General features: G+C 42.3%; 3 protein-coding genes across 7 annotated transcripts; 1 reads left to right on the top strand and 2 right to left on the bottom strand.

Moving 5' to 3' along the window:
- Positions 1–3,258: 3,258 nt before the first annotated feature.
- tatdn2 (TatD DNase domain containing 2) lies at positions 3,259–19,876 on the top strand. 2 transcript variants are annotated; one of them, XM_068712696.1, is made up of 8 exons: positions 3,259–3,430; positions 10,425–10,735; positions 10,895–11,299; positions 11,556–12,545; positions 12,711–12,838; positions 13,204–13,387; positions 16,858–17,036; positions 19,556–19,876. In XM_068712696.1, the coding sequence occupies exons 2-7, from the start codon at positions 10,436–10,438 to the stop codon at positions 16,996–16,998; spliced, it is 2,148 nt and encodes a 715-aa protein (XP_068568797.1). In that variant the 5' UTR covers positions 3,259–3,430; positions 10,425–10,435; the 3' UTR covers positions 16,999–17,036; positions 19,556–19,876. The 2 variants fall into 2 exon arrangements, with proteins under 2 accessions (XP_068568797.1, XP_068568796.1); XM_068712695.1 differs by lacking the exon at positions 19,556–19,876 and having other exon boundaries at positions 16,858–18,028.
- LOC137873569 (uncharacterized) lies at positions 4,686–9,356 on the bottom strand. Of its 4 annotated transcripts, XM_068711800.1 has the most exons (6): positions 9,312–9,331; positions 8,356–8,572; positions 6,283–8,112; positions 6,089–6,154; positions 5,907–5,972; positions 4,686–5,811 (listed from the first exon to the last, which is right to left on the bottom strand). In XM_068711800.1, the coding sequence occupies exons 3-6, from the start codon at positions 7,523–7,525 to the stop codon at positions 5,606–5,608; spliced, it is 1,581 nt and encodes a 526-aa protein (XP_068567901.1). In that variant the 5' UTR covers positions 7,526–8,112; positions 8,356–8,572; positions 9,312–9,331; the 3' UTR covers positions 4,686–5,605. The 4 variants fall into 4 exon arrangements, with proteins under 4 accessions (XP_068567901.1, XP_068567900.1, XP_068567902.1 ...); XM_068711799.1 differs by lacking the exon at positions 8,356–8,572 and having other exon boundaries at positions 9,312–9,356; XM_068711801.1 differs by lacking the exon at positions 9,312–9,331 and having other exon boundaries at positions 8,356–8,637.
- On the bottom strand, positions 18,910–20,247 carry ghrl (ghrelin/obestatin prepropeptide). Its single transcript, XM_068712703.1, has 4 exons — positions 20,039–20,247; positions 19,726–19,803; positions 19,528–19,642; positions 18,910–19,410 (listed from the first exon to the last, which is right to left on the bottom strand). Exons 1-4 carry the CDS (start codon positions 20,150–20,152, stop codon positions 19,391–19,393), a joined length of 327 nt encoding a protein of 108 aa, XP_068568804.1. The 5' UTR covers positions 20,153–20,247; the 3' UTR covers positions 18,910–19,390.
- Between the last annotated feature and the right edge of the window lie 723 nt (positions 20,248–20,970).

Genomic DNA, 20,970 nt, shown 5'->3' with positions numbered 1-20,970 from the left:
GTCTCTCTGAGATACATAATCCTACTAAGTTTCATACAGGTACCTCAGACGTAGCGCTGGGGCTGCTCTTTTGAAATATTGTAGGGGGCGCTATGGAGGCAATTTAAAACGGCCAAGCCAAACACCCATATAAAATATGTCCTCCCATTACCTATAACACATCTATAAAGTTCCATGAGTTTTTGAGCATCGCAAGCCACTGATCCATCAGCCTACTTTTTCATGGCGAATGATGCGTTGCCGCGGCAACAGCGTTCAATGAAAACTCCCAATATTCATGATGGTGCATCATCAACGTGTTTAGACTATCTTTACAAAATTTCAGACTGATCTGGTGAACTGGCTAGGAGGAGTAAATAAAAGTATAAAATATGACATTTCCTTTTGCCAGTAGGTGGCACTATGAGTTATTGAACATTTTTCAATTGAAATGTGCTAAGGGTTGAAGTAGCATCATGCATAAGAAATTTCGTGCAGATTGAATAATGTACCTTGGAGTTATAACAACTTCTTTTTTCCCTGCCAATGAGGCAAAATGGCCGCCCCGCCACGTCAAGGTTCTTTGATGAAAACTCTAGCTTTTGATAACTTTTCATCACAAAGGTCTTAAGAGCATCCTGACCAAATTTGAAGTCGATCGCATGAATTCTCTAGGAGGACTTCGTTCAAATACAAAGGCTGAAAACGCGAAAAATCACAAAAAAAATGAAATTGAGTGAATTACTGTAGCGCCCCCTATGGGTTGAATGGAATGAAAATTGCAGGGTATGTTCCACCATGCAATATGCACAAATACTGCAAATTTGGTGATTTTAGGATACACGGTTGAGGAGTTATGTGTATTGAAAAACAAGCCACGCCCCAAGAAGTTCATTAGTCCGTATCTTCTAAACGCTTTAAGATATCAACAAGCTTTTGATAAATTCATGTGATCTAGATCCAATAATAATCCACAGAAAATTTGGTAGCAATCAGACTTAGCATGTAGGAGGAGTTTAAAAAAATGTGTTTTTCACAAAATTCAAGATGGCGGAAAAATTTTGCAGGCGGAGCTTAGGGGTCTGAGAGGCTTTTTTTTAGATCTAGTGGATGTGGACATCTGTGTTGAATTTCAAATAAATCGGACATACTGGCCGAGGGGCGTCGCCGGTCCGACTTGTAGGGGGCGCTACAGAGCCATTTTTTTTCACACAAATATACAACCTATATCATACCCCAAGTTTCACCAGACATGACAAGACTGCAAAATTTGGTGAGTTTTCATGCATGACAAGTTCCCCAGAAATGCTCCCAAAGAGGAAAAATAAAAATCAGAATAATAATAAATAATAATACCCCATAGAATTTCAATAGGGCCTTCGCTGGCCCGACGTTGTCGGTGGCTCGGGCCCTAATAATAATAAAACCCCTTAGAAACTCAATAGGGCCTTCGCTGGCCCGACGTTGTCGGTGGCTCGGGCCCTAATAATAATAAAACCCCTTAGAAACTCAATAGGGCCTTCGCTGGCCCGACGTTGTCGGTGGCTCGGGCCCTAATAATACCCCATACAATTTCAATAGGGCCTTCGCTGGCCCGACGTTGTCTGTGGCTCGGGCCCTAATTAAAACAAGCCTTTCTACTAACAGAATTATAAAAAGTCCAATGACACTAATGATTAAAAACAAATACATACTTTGTATTCTTGTGATACTATGAGCAGTTGTTCCCACCTAGGTTCCAGTTTATCTTGCATCTGTTCCAGCTGCCTTGTCGAAGAACAGAGGTTTGTGAAAATGATCCTATTTAACAGATAACATCAAATTGGGAGGTGACCATGAGAGCACTTTGTACAGTACAGAAAGAAAATGTGTCTCTAATTTAGCTTTCTTACTATGTATGAATCACAACAAGGTGATCTCCACCGTACCCCCAACAACAGCCTGTTCCCTCCGCTGCCACTGGATGAAACTGCAGTTAAAGATCCTAGATCATCCATGGTGCAAGCATACAGTCGGTCCCACATTGACAGAAGTTATTTAAATATCTTTCTTTTTTATTATTTGCTTTGTTGCTGATTCACTATTATGTTTGTTTTCTTTAGATGTGCATCAAAACGCACCAAAAAACTCGCCTCAAAACATGGCCCAGTTCAGGAATGAGTTTAACGACCGTGCCAGGAGGGGCTTCTGCTACTGGTTCATTGAAAAGAAAGGCTCAGCATGTAAGCAATGAACCAAATATCACCTATACAAGAAGTTCTGTGACATTCACAGGCCCATACGCTCAATACTTTTAATTTCTGATCCTGCTGTTCAGACTTTCCACTGTGTGCTCAACCTTTCAAAGTCGACAAAGTAGTTTAACTTCCCCGCTGCTCTGTCACTCACTGACTGACATTGGTGCATGGTTGTAAGCAGCAGGTTAGACCATTTTATTATTTTCCTCAATTGTCTGACACAGACCTCCTAGTCTGCTCACATTCATACAGTCAACAGAAATCCGAATTTTATTTTCTGTATTTAATAAAAGGAATGCAAATACTTCTAAATGTCACAAGCAGAAACAACTGTGTCTTTTAGAATAACTACTGTCACTTCACATTATGATTGGTTTACACAACTCAGAGGACTGATGCATCTTCATTCCTTCCTTATAGGTAAAGGAAACAGCTTTGGGGCCTACAAAACCTCTCTGGGATTACCAAAAGTCTAACAAAGTGTCACTGTCTAAGATTTCTGTAACCCTCTGTCAAAAGTCATTAAATCCCTTCAAAGTAAAAATATATGATTGCACTCAGAGAGTTTAATGTATTAATCCTCTATCACCTATACTAGAGTGTGTCCACAGCTATTAAGACACTACTGCCACTACCTGAAGAGTGATTTGCCTTTTAGTGAAAGGCTGTTACCTCAAAGTATTAGACATCTATCAAAGTCTTTATTCTCTTTTTTTCATAATCGGGATTGCCTTTAATATTGTATACAGTAGGCTATACTGTACATCCCACATTTTATCTTATTCAGTATTTAAAATCTTATTTTCCCTATAGTTTAAAGGCATACAAGGCACTTGGAAACAGCATAATTTGTGCTGTATCAATAGAATTTGTCTTGGGTTGTGTTGTGTTCTGAGCAGAATCACGTTTTCGCGGTTATTGTCGCCCATCAGTCGAATCTCGTTGATAGAGTTGATCTCGCGGGAAGTGGAGTAATCCGTTGGTCGCTGGTAGCGTTTGAACCCAACGGTCCAAAACAAAACTTTGCTATTTAATAAACTATTTAAACTTTTTCATTGAATCCAACGAAACGTTATGATATTCGCTTTTGTTCAGAAACGTTGTAAGCATTAAACCGTTTGAGCTACCGAGTGAAGAATGGCGGACTGAACCAACGGAGAGAGTGACGCATTATTTTTCTGACTTTCCATTCCTGCTGTAAGGATCATCAGAAGGTAAGTTAACAACTCCTCAACATTACCTTGTTGAATAAATGTAAATATATATATATGTGATAAAGTAGTGTAAGGTAATAACAAAACAGTGGCGTTTACGCGTCTTTTCGTAGCCAGAACATTCTGTGTCGCAGTTTGAATCAACACCTGAAAGACGTTCATGTTAGCTAACAGCTGGCTGTTAGCTAACAGCTAATTGGCTAAAGTGAAGGTGCTAATGTTAAATGATAGTCTCGTTTATTACCAACATCTCAGCAATGACTGCAGTTTTGGGCTTTTTTTCTACCGAGGTCGAGTCAGACCGCTGCACAAAATCCCCAAAACCCTATTGTAACTGTTGACAGGAGAATAACCTGATCCCCTAGAATGAATTGGGAGACTAGGTGTAGTCAATGTTAGCTACAAAACATGGTGGCCATAATGTGCGGGAACGTATTGTTTAAATTTCAGTAATTTCACAATTAACAATTTAAAACTGGTTGATAACAGACACACTGCTAATAATGGACGGTATATTAAAAAATAATGTTTTGAACTCAAGACAACCTCTATCAACATCGTAATAAACTAATACACCTTTATGAATATAACGGATGTGTATCTCAAACCGGACAGTTTTAGCTAACGTTCCAATAAAAATTCACTTAAAATATTGATAAAAATGATCGTGTAATGTTTTCAGATGATTTAATGGTGTTAAACTAAAGTTTAACTTCGTAGCTTTCGAACTAAATATTGAGGTAATTATTAAAGTTAGCTTTGCCTTTACCAGAGTCGTTAAAAGGATGCTAATGCCGGTGAATTAGCCGTGCGCCGATATTGGCCTAATCCAAACTTCTATGTCGTTGTAAACATTGGGTGCTGCTGGTTTTTCGGGGATATTCGCTTGTTGCAGTGTCGCCAAAATTACCATCAATGCTGTCAACACCTCCGGGAACGTAGTTCTGTCCTTCACAATAAGATATCACGCTTCAACAACTCCAAATTGTGCAATAAAAGCTCCTTAATTCCCGTTTGAGCGTATACCACCACCTGCTGGTTGTTTTGTTAAACTCTTCTCATGTCAATCACTGGCAAAACACCAGCTGATGCATGGAATTTAACAATTATGCACACATAACAATTACTATCATAACACACAGTGCAGAGTAAGAGTTTGATTACAACAAAAACACAAGTATTCATGATTGAAAAGCCACATTGTTAAAGTGAAAGACAAATAACTTGTGCAAATGATTGAAAAGGTGATGCAAATATTTATTAAAAAAATTGTGAGCACATGTTTCAGCCTTTTTACTGCAGCTCCCATGTACTATTATTATTACAGTACTTTTAAGGCTGAATTACAGATTAGCTCAACAATTGGTGAACTGTCAGTAGCTTTTAGTAGTGGAGCTCCTCACTGGTAACCGAGAGCCCCATTGTCCGCTCCGCTGTGATTCACAGTACGCTACTTTGTTTATGGAAAGATGGAAAAACTATGAACAATCTACAGCAACAACCGTTACGTGATAACTGTTGAAAATAGAAGGCTGCTAAACTATTAAACCTATATACAAACAAAACGTATAAAAGCCTAGATTACACTGAAGAGTTTGATCCTTAAACTGAACTGAAGACAGTCGGAAGCCGAACATCATGACAACAAGTGTCAAAAGCAAAAGCAAGACAAAGCTTCCCAAAGTAGTCAAACTGGGTAGTGCAATTACAGGCTGCAAACAAACCTGCTGTCCTTTCACAGCAAAGCAGTCCAGAGCTTAAGTGGCACAATGTTAGACACACAGCCATCCATTGAATCACTAGTTTTAGCTACTGCCCTTAGGGTAGCGGTACAGACTCCCCCGTGAAAAGAAACAAAAAAAACTATAAAAAGATTTTATACCTGTTAACATAAAATAATCTTAATTAGTTAGGTAAGCCAGCGCATCACATCACATCGATTACCTGGTGCTTTTTCTATGCAGCATATATTGTGTTTTATGTTAATGTATTTAATGTGTCCTGTCTGGGTGTTATAAGTTGTGCTAACGTATCATTTTGTAGAGTAGATTTTACACATGCAAACCAAAATCCTGCCTTTTGCATGCAAAAAGTAGATGATGCAGTATTTTCTACCCTGGCCTGTCAAGTTCAAACATACACCGACCAACAACTTTAAAAAAAAAAAAAATGTAATCAAAAATCTGGACACAAATGGCATTTAAAATAATCGTCTTCATCATCCAGCTCCTCGTCCCAGCCCACACACATGGTGTGATACCATGTGTGGCAGCTGTCACACTGGACCCACGACGCCAATCCCTCCGAGCTCTCAGGGGGGTCAGGTTCCCGGCACCGGCCACACTCCCAAACTGTCTGCTCCATCTCTTCAGGAGTGTGACCTATTAATAGAATTTAACTTGTTTTAACTTTGAATTAAAGACAACCATCATTTCATGGGTTGGCATACAATGAAAGTTTACATTAAGTACACTACCGGTGGATGTCGTGGGTCCAGCAGACGAGGAGCTGGATGATGGTCTGGTCTGTGCAGGTTGGGAGGCTGTATAAATAACAGAAAAAGCATAACCATGTTTTGTTTACTCTTCATCGTGGCTAATGTCACCATCATGTTATAATATTGCTTGTTTCTATTTTCAGATTATTTAGAGCATTTACGGTGGGAGGGAGAGGAAGGAGTTTGGGACCCATAGAGGCCATGTCCTGCAGCCGATGTTGAAGGCTCTGAAATAATAATCATATTTTATCATTACAACACTAAAATACATACTCATAATAATGTTTATGCGTCACAATAGTTAATACATTCTGATTTATACGTGAATTCAAATACATAATAGATATGCGCTGACCAGGAGACGGGGGAAGGTGGTGGTGTCCCTCAGCAGGCAGGCTCGGTGGTGATGTGGTCCTGCTGACAGGCAGCCGGGGACCGTGGGAGGCACAAGAGGGGGCAGAGCAGGATGAGGGACCGGTGATGGAAAGTCCGGAGCTGGTGGCTGAAGCAGCCCCGAGGGACACTGGTCTTCTGCGGCTGGGACGAGAGCCGGCAGACAGGGTAGAGGAAGTGGCTGCCGGGCCGGTGTCTCCGGCTCGCTGCTGCTCTCTGTCTCTTCTGGCCAGAACTTGGGCCTCCCGCCTTGCAGCACGGTCCTCCGCCTCCACGATGACATCAGACATCTCCTGAGCTGTCAGTAACCTGGCCTTGGTGTTGTTCCTCCTGACCTTGCCGGTGTTGCGGTTGTAATTTATTTCGGCCAGGAGGTGGGCCAGGTCTACTGTTATCCGGCCTGATATTACCAGGGGATGGATGATGTAAGGATTGGGAGGAGGAGGGGCAGGTGGAGGTTGGTTCTGGGGATTGGGGATAGGGGCTGGTTGGGCTGGGGAAAGGGGATGCTGGGAGGGGAGGGCAACATCAGGCACAGCCCAGGAAGATGCCGATGGGGTTGGTGGAGGTGGTGAGGAGGCCCCACACCGCGGCCCGGACGGCATGACCCGTGACCAGTCGATGGCCATTGGGTCCAGAGGGTAGAGGCCACACCTCCTGAACCCAGCCACCACCAGTCTCCGATCCTTCACCCTCTGGTAGGAGTCTCTTAGGACCCTTGAAAACTCCTTCTTAGAAACCAAGAAGGAGTGGCTCACTGCCAACAGATCTCCTGTAACACCAGAGAAATTTGCCTTCAAGGGTCCGAAGAAACTCACATCCAGAGGTTGAAGGATGTGAGACGTGTGTGGTGGCAGGCACAGGAGAATGACCCCCTCCCTCTGTGCCGCCCGGACCAGCTCTGGATCCAGGTGGGATTGGTGTCCATCCATAATGAGCAGCAGCGGGCGCTCCTGCGCGGCGAACTTCAGGAAGTGCCCGACAAACCACTTCCTAAACAGCTCACTGTCCATGTACCCTGCTGGTGACTTCCCGTAGAGGGCATCGGGAACCCCTTCCTTATTATAGGGGCCCCCTGGATATCCCCCCTTGTAGATGATGAAAGGGGGGACATCCTCCCCAGCCGCGTTGAGGCAGGCCAGGACGGTGAAGTGTTCTCTGGTTCCCTGGGCCTGCTTGTAAGCACGTTTAGTCCCCCGGGGCATGATCACCTTTCTTCTCGTAGAGTCCAGCTGAAACCCCGTCTCGTCGCAATTGTATATCTGAAGGGGTTTCTCCCTCAACCCGTGCTCCTCCAGGGTGGTGGTGAGGAGCCTGAAATACTCCTCAATTGGCCCCCTCTTGGCGCAGGATGCCCTTCCACGGTCAATTATGTCTGGGGTCCGGGCAGTAAGGCGATGGTGTTGCCGCTCCCTAAAGTTAATCCACCACGTCTGGCCAAGCACGGTTCTCTGTGCTTCCTGGTGGCGGAGGTTGTATATGGCCAGAGCGTGGGCTAGGACCTGAGGCTTCGTCAGTGGAAAGCCGTGACTGGCAGAATACAAACAGTACTCCACCAGGGAATCCTCATCTTCAGGGGTGAGGAGAGTCCTCTGACCATAGACACAGTCAGAGGACACCCTTCCACTGACTCGGTCACTCAGGCTGGACTTCGGGACCCCAAACTCCTGGGCTGCCTGCCGTAGAGTGAGCCTGCCTGCTTTTACCTCCTGTATAGGGCCTGTGCCATGGCCTCCTGGGTCCACTTCCTCGTCTTCCTCTCCCTCTTCCTGACTTGCCTAATGTTTGGCATCTGCAAATACACATTAATTTTGGCACAGTAAGAAATTTAATGAAAAATTAGTTTTAAAGCCACATTATTTGTCTCAATAAGTTGAATAATTCTATAAATTGCCAGATTACCATGCATATTTAACACATGCATAGACATAAATATATTTACCTTAAACCATTGCAGATTTACAATTTCTATATTTATCTTTTCTTTTCTTGATCCTCCTGTAATGGAAAAAACTCACAGACACACGGTACCTACCTTTCTTATTTTAACAGCTTCTTCCTTTCTTTTCTACTGCTTCCTGATGTATCCTTTCTACTCTTTTCTGCTCCCTGATGTCTCCTTTCTGCTCCCTGATGTCTCCTTTTTGCTTCCTGGTGTCTCCGTTCTGCTTCCTGATGTCTCCTTTCTACTCTTTTTCTGCTTCTTTATGTCTCCATTTGCCTCTCTTCTCTTCCTTCTCTCTGTTCTCTATCTTTTCAGGCAGGAACATAAACCACAAGAGAGAAATTTGTGTCAAAAACATTACATTTTGGTTAACCTTATATATAACCTAGCACTGTATTATATTGGAGGTTTATCTACATAAACAATATTTCTAATCATAAGAGCCACTGCTGGCTTTCAATAAATGTACTGTACATTTATTGAAAGTCAGCAGTGGCTCTCAGCAGTCTCTCTCTCTCTCGCTCTCGCTCGCTCTCTCTCTCTAACACGCACACCAAAATTATTTGCATCATTTATTAGATCATTGTCCATGAATATACTTTATGTAGCCTGGCTTATGATAAACAAGAAAAACACTTTATTTTACATATGTCTGCTGTTATATTTCAGAGCTAAAAATAAACAAACAGCTGCCTGCGCTATGATTCTTTGTCGTTTTTCCCGCGGCCACAACTATTTTTTCAGACACAACATTTCTGCCTCCCTCCCCTCGACTATAGATTATGTCACACATTAATGCTATATTTTCATTGGCTAGACAAAGTAGTGTAAAGCTAGCTACAAACTACACTCATATGCTAACTCATATTAGCAGTACGGTGAAAATACAGAGACACTTTTCAGAGTAAAGAGCGTCGCCCGAGTGTTCTTTCTGCTTTCTCTCATCAAAGTCACTTTCCTATAGTATTTAGATATGTAAACGTCCATATATATTCATGAAATTTGACATGTAGATTCTTTGATATGTATGAATGAATATTACTTACGTTTTGGATGGCGATCTCCGAAGAAAATAACCGCGAAAAGACCGGAAATTGCGAAACGACGGAAGTGACGAATCAGGCCAATAGCAGCTAGTGCTGTACGAGACAGGCCATGTTTACGTTACTGTATATATTCAGTATAAGGATAATAACTATTTGAATTGCACTTATAAAACTGGTTACAAAATGCTTTGATATAGGACATAAGAGACTAATAAAAGTATACAATAAAATAAAATATAGGAGGTTTAAATTATCAGTCATTTAAAATCCAGTTTAAAAATGTGTTTTTAGCTGATGTCTAAAAGAAAATACAATAGTCTAGAAATGTGAAATAACTTACAAGGAAAAATGTCCTTTTTTACACAACTTGCTGTATTAGTGCAGCCATTGTTTAGGTCTTTACTAACTAGAGCTGCAACTAATGATTACTTTTTATTAGCGATTAAACTGCCAATTATTTACTACACTAACCAATTATTTGTTTGGTCTATAAAATGTCAGAAAATACTGACATTTTGTTATCTCATTTTCTCAAAGTCTAAGTTGATGTCCATTAATGTCTTGTTTCATCAGCACAAAACTCAAAGATATTTAGTATATTATGCGATAAAACAGTCCCTGTAGAGTACTAGAGAAATGAGCTTTGAGAATTTTAGATTATTTTCAATTTTGTGTCTGGTTTATACAGTTTGAAATGGTTTAGCCCCTCTGTCACTATGTTACTTTGTGTATACTCGCTCAGTAAATTTGATTAAATCCTCCAGAATATCCTCCATACGAGAGTATACTATTTTGCTTTTTTTTGTAAAACTTTGTATTATGGTTTTACTCTGTACTGTTTAGTTTTAATGCCTTCTTTGTTTTGACCTGCCAAGGGACTACAGATGCAAATTGACTTTAAGCAGTAATCTGGTAAAGTGCATCAAATGGTGCCATATATGTTTTAAACTGTACATGGTCCCTTTAAGATAATAATATTAATAAAATGATTATTGCAGTTTTTAACTTGAGTATTTGAACAGTGATGCTGTCATGTTTTCGTGTTTGCTTGCGTTATGTACTAAATGGTCATACAGGTCTGTTCTTTTCTTTTCTAACTCTGAATTGGATTAGAAGTCTCTGACATGGACTGCAGCAAAAAGAAGTTGATGTTTAAGTGGCTACGAACTGCAATCACCTCGCCCACAAACCTTCAGGAGAGAGATGCTGACTCAGGCACACCCTCTCGTTGGAATGAGTCACCGACTGAAGATTCAAATACTTTGCCCCTCGGTGACTCTCCAGGACCTGATGGCCTTGGAGCACTGAGTCTGGACACTCCCAAGAGGAAAGCAGGAGTGCTCAGTGAAAGCACGCCATCTTTAGGCAAAGTTAAGCTGAGGAAGCTTTCCAGGGAAAATTATGAACATTTCATAACTTCAGAGGTAAATCTTTACTGTATAGCTTGCTCTGCCCATCTTTTTAATGGTACATCTAAAGTGTTTTATCAGAGCTAGAGTCTTAAATGTGCTATTTCTTGCATTATATTCAGTTCTTGTAAAGAAATTACTGATTTATTTGTACATTTGCACCATAACTATCAGGAGAAACCTATGGACAACCCATCGAGGCAGCAAGAATCCACAAAGACACAGGAAGCATCATCACCTCCACCTCACTCTTTCATCATGAAAAAGAAAGCGAGGACACCCGAGGAGGGATCGAAGGCGATTTACAGGAAGGCAGTGGTCGCAGCCATTGGCAGCACCAGAGCAAGAGGCAGAACAACTATTATCCCCAGAACTTTACCATTTGTGTCTTCACCGGTTAACACTGAAGCACCCAGTCCAGCAACACTTGACAAAGCATACAGGGATAGTAGGTGTTCCTCGACTGAGAACAGATCCAAGGACAGTGACACTGTCCAGGAAGAACAGTGGTCCCCCCTTCAGGTGTTTGAGGACATTGAAGATCAAGATGACGGCTCAGAGCTGAAAACAGACGGAAGGGTAAGTTAACTGACACCTTGTTGTAGTTTTATTTGCTTCTATATCATTTAAAATGTTTTAGTTGCATGCAATCTGTTATTTAATACAATTTTTGTTCATTTAGCTAATCTTTTCTTTTTCTTTGTTTATCAAAAGCAACCATTACGTTTGTACAATTTACGTCCTTAAAATATATTGACCACAAAAACATCATCAATCCACTGATGATTAAAAGCTAAAAGTGTCATTTTTCTCCCTATTTGTTTACGTTTTTCAGAGTGTTGTGCTAAAAGGAGAGGATTCCTCCAAGAGGTTTGTTGCTCCAAACTCTGCGTCAGTAGAAACATCCTCTCAAGACCAATCCTTTGCTACAGAATACGGACCAGAAGCCACGTGCTGTGGTTCGTACCTCCCGGCCCTGGAGTATACACCTGATTCTTTGAAGAAAGGCCCTTTTGACAGCCAACAATGGAGAAATTGTTTAGTGCATACAGAGGAAGCTAAAACTTCCTCTTTCACCTTTTCATCCCCCAATGAAACCACTGGGGTCGTCCAGGCAGCTGCAGTGGACAAGGATACACCTTACTCACTGTCACAGAGAACTGTTTATGTCTCATTAAAGCAGCCCCACCCAACAAACATGGCCCCTTCACATGCACCCAGAGTTGAGACTGACAATTTCTGCTCCTCCAGAACAATGACCTACAGGGACCCCTTTGCGCTGCCACTACACTCAACCAGAGTATCGAACCCTCAGTTGAAGTCAGCAACCACACGCAGGCAATCGGATGCTGGTTCTTCCATGTGTCACCCCCCCGCCTCCTTTACTCTAGGTGTCACTGCTAAAAGAAGATTATCACTTGGGGCAGAACCTATGCGGACCACTTACCCCAACCCGGACAGTCAGGGTGGTTTCATAGACACACATTGCCACTTAGACATGCTCTATGGAAAGCTTCGCTTCAGCGGGACATTCGTCAGCTTTCGCGATCACTACAGAAGCAGCTTTCCTCCAGAGTTCAGAGGCTGTATTGCCAACTTCTGCAACCCGAGGGTCATGGTGAGGGAGGCCCTGTGGGAAGGTTTGCTGGCTGAAGACATGGTGTGGGGGGCTTTTGGGTGCCACCCCCACTTTGCCACAGACTACTCAAGTGTCCAGGAACGCGACATACTGATGGCCATGCGGCATCCAAAAGCTGTGGCGTTTGGTGAGATTGGCCTGGACTACTCCCACAAAAACTCCACTCACAACTCCAAGCAGAAAGAGGTACGGTCTCGATTGAAGACAACTTTTTAATCCAGTAACTAACTGTTTATCTTGAACTAAAAATGGCCTTCATCATTCGGGAAGATGTCAGAAATATTTTGTGTGGACTGCAATGATAATGGATGGCGTGGTCCGTGTTTTGTTCTTCTCTTTTGTTCTGTGAAGGTGTTTGAGCGTCAGCTGCGTCTCGCTGTGGCCATGCAGAAGCCTCTGGTGATCCACTGTAGGGATGCTGATGATGACCTGCTGGAAATCATGAAGAAGTGTGTCCCGAGGGACTACAAAATCCACAGGTGTGGTGGGAGGAAAATCATCTAATTATTACCATTTTAAATAAAATTTTCAGAAATATCAGTCTAAAGACTAATATTATTACAATCCTTAAGATAATCATTAAATCTAACCCATTTTTGATTGTATTTAATTTGGCTTTTTTAAGCAATAGCCATGTAATGTATATTATTTAGCAAAACGGCACACAGGAACACAATGTATTTGTCACTGTAGTCGTTCATCAAAAATGTCATTTTTGGTCTTTTTTGCCAGCAGACTTGTTTATTTTTGAGACTGGAATATTGAGGAATAAAACTTTAAGGACCCTCAAAGAGTAAACAGCTATGCATTTAATCTGTGAATTTTCTCACTTGTGTGTTTCCAGACACTGTTTCACAAACAGCTACCCAGTGATTGAGCCCTTCCTGACTGAGTTCCCGAACCTCTACGTGGGCTTCACAGCCCTGATCACTTACCTCAAGGCCACCGAGGCCCGAGATGCCGTCCGCCAGATCCCTCTGAACCGCATCGTGCTGGAGACGGATGCACCGTACTTCCTGCCAAGACAGGTACATTTAAATTGAGGCTTGGGGAAACCAAAACACTGCTCTATGGTCATTAATGAATGCTAGGCTCATTTTCCAGCTCTTACTATATTTAATAACTGCAAATTATTGCACATTTATCCAGGCTAAATGTGTATTATAATTACAGCTGACGTGACTTTGTGCCAAGTTTAGCTGAAAGTGAATTATTCTCTCTGATTTGAAGACCCAGCATGTGTTGATTATGTTTTGTATTGATGCATGATGTATGCATCAAATGTATTGTTCAATCAATAATTGATATTGTGATGAATGTTCAACAAGCAGTCATTATACATAAAATACAAACACAAGCACTCCTGTTTTCAAGGGAAGTGACCCTCAAAGGAATAAATACTCATTCTTGGATAAGTATGTACAATATACTTTATAATCATAATAACCTTGGACTGCATACTCTTAGCATACTCTTACCATCCTGTGGGCTCACCACCTGCGGGAGGAACCGCTGGGGTCGGGTGCGCTGCCCCATGGATGGCAGTGACGGCCAGGGACCTCGACGGACCAGACCCGGGCGGCAAAGGCTGGCTCTGGGGACGTGGAACGTCACCTCTCTGTGGGGGAAGGAGCTGGAGCTAGTGCGGGAGGTGGAGCGCTACCAGTTAGATCTGGTGGGGCTTACCTCTACGCACTGCATCGGTTCTGGAACCGTACTCCTGGATAGGGGTTGGACTCTTTTCTTCTCTGGAATTGCCCAGGGTGTGAGGCGCCAGGCGGGTGTGGGGATACTCACAAATCCCCGGCTGAGTGCTGCTGTGTCGGAGTTTCCCCCGGTGGACGAGAGGCTCGCCTCCCTACGCCTGCGGGTTATGGGAGGGAAAACTCTGACTGTTGTCTGTGCATATGCACCGAACAACAGTTCAGAGTATTCGGCCTTCTTAGAGACCCTGACTGGAGTCCTGTATGGGGCTCCAGTGGGGGACTCCATAGTTCTGCTGGGGGATTTCAACACGCACGGGGACAATGATGGGGATACCTGGAGAGGCGTGATTGGGAGGAATGGCCTCCCTGATCTAAATCCGAGCGGTCGTTTGTTGTTGGACTTCTGTGCTAGTCATGGATTGTCCATAACGAACACCATGTTTGAGCATAAGGATGTTCATAAGTGTGCGTGGTACCAGAGTACCCTAGGCCGAAGGTCGATGATCGATTTTGTTATCGTATCATCGGATCTGAGGCCGTATGTTTTGGACACTCTGGTGAAGAGAGGGGCGGCGCTGTCAACTGATCACCATCTGGTTGCGAGTTGGGTCAGAGGGTGTGGGAAAACTCTGGACAGACCTGGTAAGCCCAAACTGGTAGTGCGGGCAAACTGGGAACGTCTGGAGGAGGCCCCTGTCCGGGAGATCTTCAACTCACACCTCCGACGGAGCTTTTCTAGCATCCCTGTGGAGGTTGGGGGCATCGAACAGGAATGGACGATGTTCGAAGCTTCTATTGCCAAAGCTACGGCGGTGAGCTGTGGTCTCAAGGTCTTAGGTGCCTCAAGGGGCAGTAACCCTTGAACACCGTGGTGGACACCGGTGGTCAGGGAAGCCGTCCGACTGAAGAAAGAGGCCTTCCGGGATATGTTATCCCGGAGGACTCCTGAGACAGTTGCAAGGTACCGACAGACCTGAAGGGCTACAGCCGCTGCCGTGAAGGAGGCAAAGCAGCGGGTGTGGGAGGAGTTCGGATTAGCCATGGAGAAGGACTTTCGGTCGGCACCAAGGTGTTTCTGGAAAACCATCCAGAACCTCAGGAGGGGGAAACGGGGAAACATCCAAGCTGTATACAGTAAGGATGGGACTCTGTTGACTTCAACTGTCTCTTCAACATTGTGTGGAGGTCTGGGACGGTGCCTAGGGAGAGGCAGACCGGGGTGGTAGTTCCCCTGTTCAAAAAGGGGGACCAGAGGGTGTGTGCCAATTACCGCGGTATCACACTACTCAGCCTCCCAGATAAAGTCTACTCCAAGGTGCTGGAAAGGAGGGTTCGGCCGATAGTAGAACCTCGGATTGAAGAGGAACAATGCGGATTCCGTCCTGGCCGTGGAACAACGGACCAGCTCTTCACTCTCGCAAGGATCCTGGAGGGGGCTTGGGAACACGCCCATCCGGTCTACATGTGTTTTGTGGACCTAGAGAAGGCGTATGACCGCGGCCCCCGGGAAATACTGTGGAAGGTGCTGCGGGAGTATGGGGTGAGGGGGCCACTTCTGGGGACCATCCAATCCCTGTACACCCACTGGATTGCCCACTCCAGGTAGGGAATGAGTCCTTACCCCAAGTGAAGGAGTTCAAGTACCTCGGGGTCTTGTTCGCGAGTGAGGGAACAATGGAACGTGAGATTGGCCGGAGAATCGGAGCAGCTGGGGCGGTATTGCAGTCGCTCTACCACACCGTTGTGACGAAAAGAGAGCTGAGCCGCAAGGCAAAGCTCTCTATCTACCGGGCAATCTTCGTTCCTACCCTCACCTATGGTCATGTGGACTGGGTCATGACCGAAAGAATTAGATCGCGGGTACAAGCGGCCGAAATGGGTTTCCTCAGGAGGGTGGCTGGCATCTCCCTTAGAGATAGGGTGAGAAGTTTGGTCATCCGTGAGGGACTCGGAGTAGAGCCGCTGCTTCTTTGCGTGGAAAGGAGCCAGTTGAGGTGGTTCGGGCATCTGGTAAGGATGCCTCCTGGGCGCCTCCCTAGGGAGGTGTTCCAGGCACGACCAGCTGGGAGGAGACCCCGAGGGAGGCCTAGGACCAGGTGGAGGGACTATATCTCCAAACTGGCCTGGGAGCGCCTCGGGATCCCCCAGTCAGAGCTGGCTGATGTGGCTCGGGAAAGGGAAGTTTGGGGTCCCCTGCTGGAGCTGTTGCCCCCGCGACCCGATCCCGGATAAGCGGATGAAGATGAGATGAGATGAGATGAGAGATGCATACTCTTAGTCGTTGAAGTATTGATCCAAAGAAAACTCTTCACAACCTGAAACAAAATAAGATACCAGATACCATCTGTTACCAGATATCCATGTTTTTAAATCTTAATTTTAAGGATTCATTTGTGGTTCAGTGTTCTCTATTGAACTAGTTTAGAATATTTTTGCTGTAAAATGCATTGAAGTTATTTACAGTAAAGTCTTTGTCTTGGTTTTAGTGTCCAATGATCTGATGGTTGTCTGAGACAATTTCAAGAATGGACTACAGAACTGTGCAGATATTGATTTTTTGGTACAAAATGTCAGCTATTTGCCACTTTGGCCTAAAACTATTGGTAGACATTTTAAAAATATACAGTATATATTTCAATGTATTCGTCGAAGCTTTTGGATGAACCCCTTTGAGTTGGGCTCCAGATGTCGCCACCAAACGGACGGTATTGTGCTGTTGAGAGCTCTGGTACAACTGAACAAACGGGAGTACGTTTTGACAACATTCATGTGATAAGTGTGTCTCTCAACAGGTGAGGAAAGATGTCTGCAGGTTCTCACATCCAGGAATGGGAATCCACACGCTGCAGGAGCTGAGCATGCTGAAGGGAGAGGACATGGCCACGGTCCTCTCCACCGTCAGAGACAACACCACGCAGCTCTATGGCGTGTGATCCTCAGGAATGGTGGAATGTCTTATTTTAAATAACAGGTTGTTTGTTCTAATTTGTTTGGATGTTTGTCTTGTCCAGATGTGTAGTTTTGTTTAGTTTGGTACAGTGGACATGTATTCAAATCTTTTAATCCTGCTATTTTGTGGTATGTATGGTTTGTTAAATCACTCATAAATGTACATGAGTGCAGACTGAAGAGCACATCAGAGTATCGTATGTCAGACATCAACACAAAAACATGTGGCGTTTGCTGTGAGCAAAGCTGCTTCTTTATTGAAGAAAGGAAGTGGCTGCGAGGATAGTCCATTACCTTGTTTTCATTCCACCATGTTTGTCATACACATTTGGCTTGAGTGCTTTTTATTTTAAGAAAGAGTAGCCTGGCCTACCCGTGATGTTTTTTGGTGGTTAGTGTTGACTGAGGACAAGCTCAATGGTAGATGAATATATGCGTCTCGTGTGTATCAGGTTTGAAAAGAGGGATGTGTTGAAATAGACATGACCTCCTTTTTTCAGGTTCTTAAAGCTGTTTCCAAGAGGTTTAGAGCCTCTTCAGACATTCAGCCAGAGCACATTATGTTCATGGTTGTTTGTCTGTGTTTATTATTAAAAGCTACAAGGTGAGATGCAGGATGGACACGAGCATCACAGCAGTATGTCATTTGCTGTTTGACAAAGTTCTTCAGATTTGAACAGGAAGTTTTCCAACCTTGTTCTGGGAGTTGGTCATTTATTCTGCCCTATGTTAATTTTGTTTTATTGCTAAAACAGTTTCTGAAACTAGGGTCCTGCTTTTCAAAACTCTACACACATAAAAGAAAAAGATATACACAAAATGGTCAATAGATGAGCTACATGAGTTGGTGGTTTAGATTATTATGCCGTACCAAGCAATTATCACTTGGCAGTAATAAAGTATACTTGTGCCAGTACCAGTCTTGGGAATTGCAAAACCTGCAATAACACATTCAAACCTGTTATGGCTGTTGTAAAGGTAGAGACACTAAAACACTCAGATCCTCGAATCAGTTCCTGGTGAATAAATGTGTATGTGTGTGTGTATGTATATATATATATATGTGTATGTATATATATATATATATATATATATATACACGTGTGTGTATATATATATACACGTGTGTGTGTGTGTATATGTATATATATATATATATATATATATATATATATATATATATATATATATATATATATATATATATACACGTGTGTATATATATATATACACGTGTGTGTGTATATATATACACGTGTGTGTGTATATATATATATATATATATATATATATGTATGTATGTATATGTATATGTATATGTATATATATATGTATATGTATATGTATATATATGTATATGTATATATATATACACGTGTGTATATATATATATATATATATGTATGTATATATATATATATTCAATAAATGTATATGTCCATTTCCACAGAAAGGTGCAGTTCATTTAGGAGGAGAATGAATGGTTCTTACTTGATTTTCTTTCAAATGCAAGCTGAATATTGACGTAATTTACAACATTAATGCCTCAAAACCAGTTAACCTTGTATCACTGACTCAAAGGGGAACAAGTAAACCTGTGTGTCTCCCCACCCCTTCATAATTCCTCAATTTCGCCCAAAATCTTGACCTTGATTTTTTTGTTCGTTTTGGTTAACGATTAGACAGAGACAAACGATGAGTTGATCCTTTATTTTTGCAGGCATATGTGGGTCTCTGAAGATGAATAAGAACAATAGATATTGGGGTTTTATTGCTCAATAACATCAAATCAATACACAGGATATGAGTGGCTCATTTGCAGACAATTTTTTAAATGAAGATGAATTAAAACTATAGACATTCATTTCACTACAATTTTTAGTAGTTTTCTCACGTCAAACAAACGTCAAACATTTACATGATCATTCGTTAGTTGTAGTAGTTTGACAAAATCATAACTCAAGTTCCATATATAACTATAATCAACTTATCAGCTTCCATATTGTGTTTTTACATGAGCCAAGCTTCATAATATGTTAATGTGATGGAAGCTGAACCTACTCTATAAATGAAGACCCTGGGATGTGGTTGAAAGCTCCAAAAAGATCTTACACACGGTTTCATCTGAAAAACAGTCTCGTTTTTTAGTTTGTAATGACGGACATCAGTAGATTCTCTAAGATTTAGTGGCACAGACTGCAACTGAATTAGTCACAGACTGAGTAACTGTGTTTTAAGAGCCTTAAGCTAAAGAATATATGAAATTAAAGACGAGACCAACATTTCTACAGACTAATTTCTTGATTACTATCGAATAATTAAAGGGGAAATTGGAAGGCTTTGAGACAGCAAACTTTAAATTCTTGACCATGATCTTCAAAGTTGGGATGGTCTCTCTGAAACAAGATGAAACATGTTAAAAAAGAACATTTAATAATTGTAAGTTTAATTATTTTACTTTATATTGGCTAAAAGGAACTTTTGAATGTATAAAACACAGGAATTAGGCAAACCTGCTGCTTCCTCTGTGCTTCCCAGCAGACGCTGAATGATCTCCTGCAGCGCAGCACCGTACTGCTCAAAGTCCTCCTCTCTCACGGTGAAGCCAATGTCAAAGGGGACACTTATCTAGTCAGAGGAGAGGAACACCATGCAGTTATCGAGAGGATTTTGGGTGACGCGGTGTAGTCGTGAGTGTGATTTCCACTCACTGTGATGTGGTTGTCCTCAGCGGGCTGACTAGGCTCCTCCATGACTTGGCGGCCGACTCTGGGAGGCTTCCCCTTGTTCTGTGGTCGACCCAGAGCAGAAGAATCTCATGATTGTAAACAATTCACTTTCACAGAGGTTCAAATGCAGTAAATGAGACAAATTAATAAAGTCTATGCAGTCAGTGCAGATCTAACTATGATTTCATTATCCATACAGCCCTTAATTAATCTTGTGTGATGCCTCAAATTTTAATGAAGACTTAAAGAATGAATCCAAATGTGTTGAATGTCTGTCGGAGAGGAAGCGTCTTACCTGAGGTTTTTGTGAAGGGCTGAGAAAGCTGGAGCCAGCGCTGGTGGACTTGCACCACAGGGTCAGAGAGCACAACAGAAAGACGAGCAAACAGGTGTTTCTCTTCACAAACATGATGGAAGTAAAATCTCTGTCTGATCTACTGCACAAACTATGATAATCTGCAGTGTGAAGAGTTGAAAAGATTGATCTGCTAATCTGATATTGACAGCGACCAGTTCTCTTTTCTTCCTTTGTTGGGGAGCTTGTGGCTTGATACCTTTATATACCTTTCATCCTCTTTCATTTTGGTTCACAAATGCATTAAATAGAATAGTAACGTGCAGTCGTATCTTGGTAGCATTGGACTGTTCAAATGTTTAAATTGATAACAAAGTGGGCATTTCTCTGTTGTAACCTAATAGCAAGCCTCCCGATCCTCTTATCTATCCAATGTGATGATGGAGACAGTGCTATCACTGTCATAGAGATACTAATAACTGGGACTGCATGTCTACAGCAACATGCCAATATTGAGCTATTGTTCCCAGGACTTGTGCGATACACATGGAAATTATTACAAATAATGTTTACTCAGGGAAAACAATCTGCTTCATATCAACACAGTTATATATTAAGCTAAACATTGAACAGGCACACTGCTCAACAGTTAAGAAATCTCCTATAATGGGTCTTAAGTGCATCAAACTGAGGAAGTTAACTAAATCTGAGCCCATAAATGTATATTTGATAAGAATAAAACGTATAATGCTACCAATTTTTAAAAGATATCAAACCTATTTGAGATAAGCTAAAATACAGCATTCTGATCCTTGATTAATCATTGTTCATATAATGAAATGTAATGTGTGATATCTGTAAAATCATGATGTTTCATAACTTTATGAAATGGGACTTTGGCATTTTCCAATCAATATTTATTAATGTAATAC

This window comes from Cebidichthys violaceus, unplaced genomic scaffold, assembly GCF_023349555.1.
Source record: "Cebidichthys violaceus isolate CVI_PGR_0920_01 unplaced genomic scaffold, fCebVio1.0.p SCAF_17, whole genome shotgun sequence".
Lineage (NCBI taxonomy): Eukaryota > Metazoa > Chordata > Actinopteri > Perciformes > Stichaeidae > Cebidichthys > Cebidichthys violaceus.
This window is presented reverse-complemented; position numbering and strand designations above follow the sequence as displayed.

Coding starts and splice junctions, on each gene's coding strand:
- ghrl (XM_068712703.1), bottom strand. CDS start 20,152: ATGTTTGTGAAGAGAAACACCTGTTTGCTCGTCTTTCTGTTGTGCTCT. Junction 19,643..19,725: donor CTGAGGACAACCACATCACA/GTGAGTGGAAAT, acceptor TCCTCTGACTAG/ATAAGTGTCCCCTTTGACAT. Junction 19,411..19,527: donor AAGCACAGAGGAAGCAGCAG/GTTTGCCTAATT, acceptor ATCTTGTTTCAG/AGAGACCATCCCAACTTTGA.
- tatdn2 (XM_068712696.1), top strand. CDS start 10,436: ATGGACTGCAGCAAAAAGAAGTTGATGTTTAAGTGGCTACGAACTGCA. Junction 10,736..10,894: donor AACATTTCATAACTTCAGAG/GTAAATCTTTAC, acceptor CATAACTATCAG/GAGAAACCTATGGACAACCC. Junction 13,388..16,857: donor CGTACTTCCTGCCAAGACAG/GTACATTTAAAT, acceptor GTCTCTCAACAG/GTGAGGAAAGATGTCTGCAG.
- LOC137873569 (XM_068711799.1), bottom strand. CDS start 7,525: ATGCCCCGGGGGACTAAACGTGCTTACAAGCAGGCCCAGGGAACCAGA. Junction 5,973..6,088: donor TCCTTCCTCTCCCTCCCACC/GTAAATGCTCTA, acceptor TTATTTATACAG/CCTCCCAACCTGCACAGACC. Junction 5,812..5,906: donor TGGACCCACGACATCCACCG/GTAGTGTACTTA, acceptor TTCTATTAATAG/GTCACACTCCTGAAGAGATG.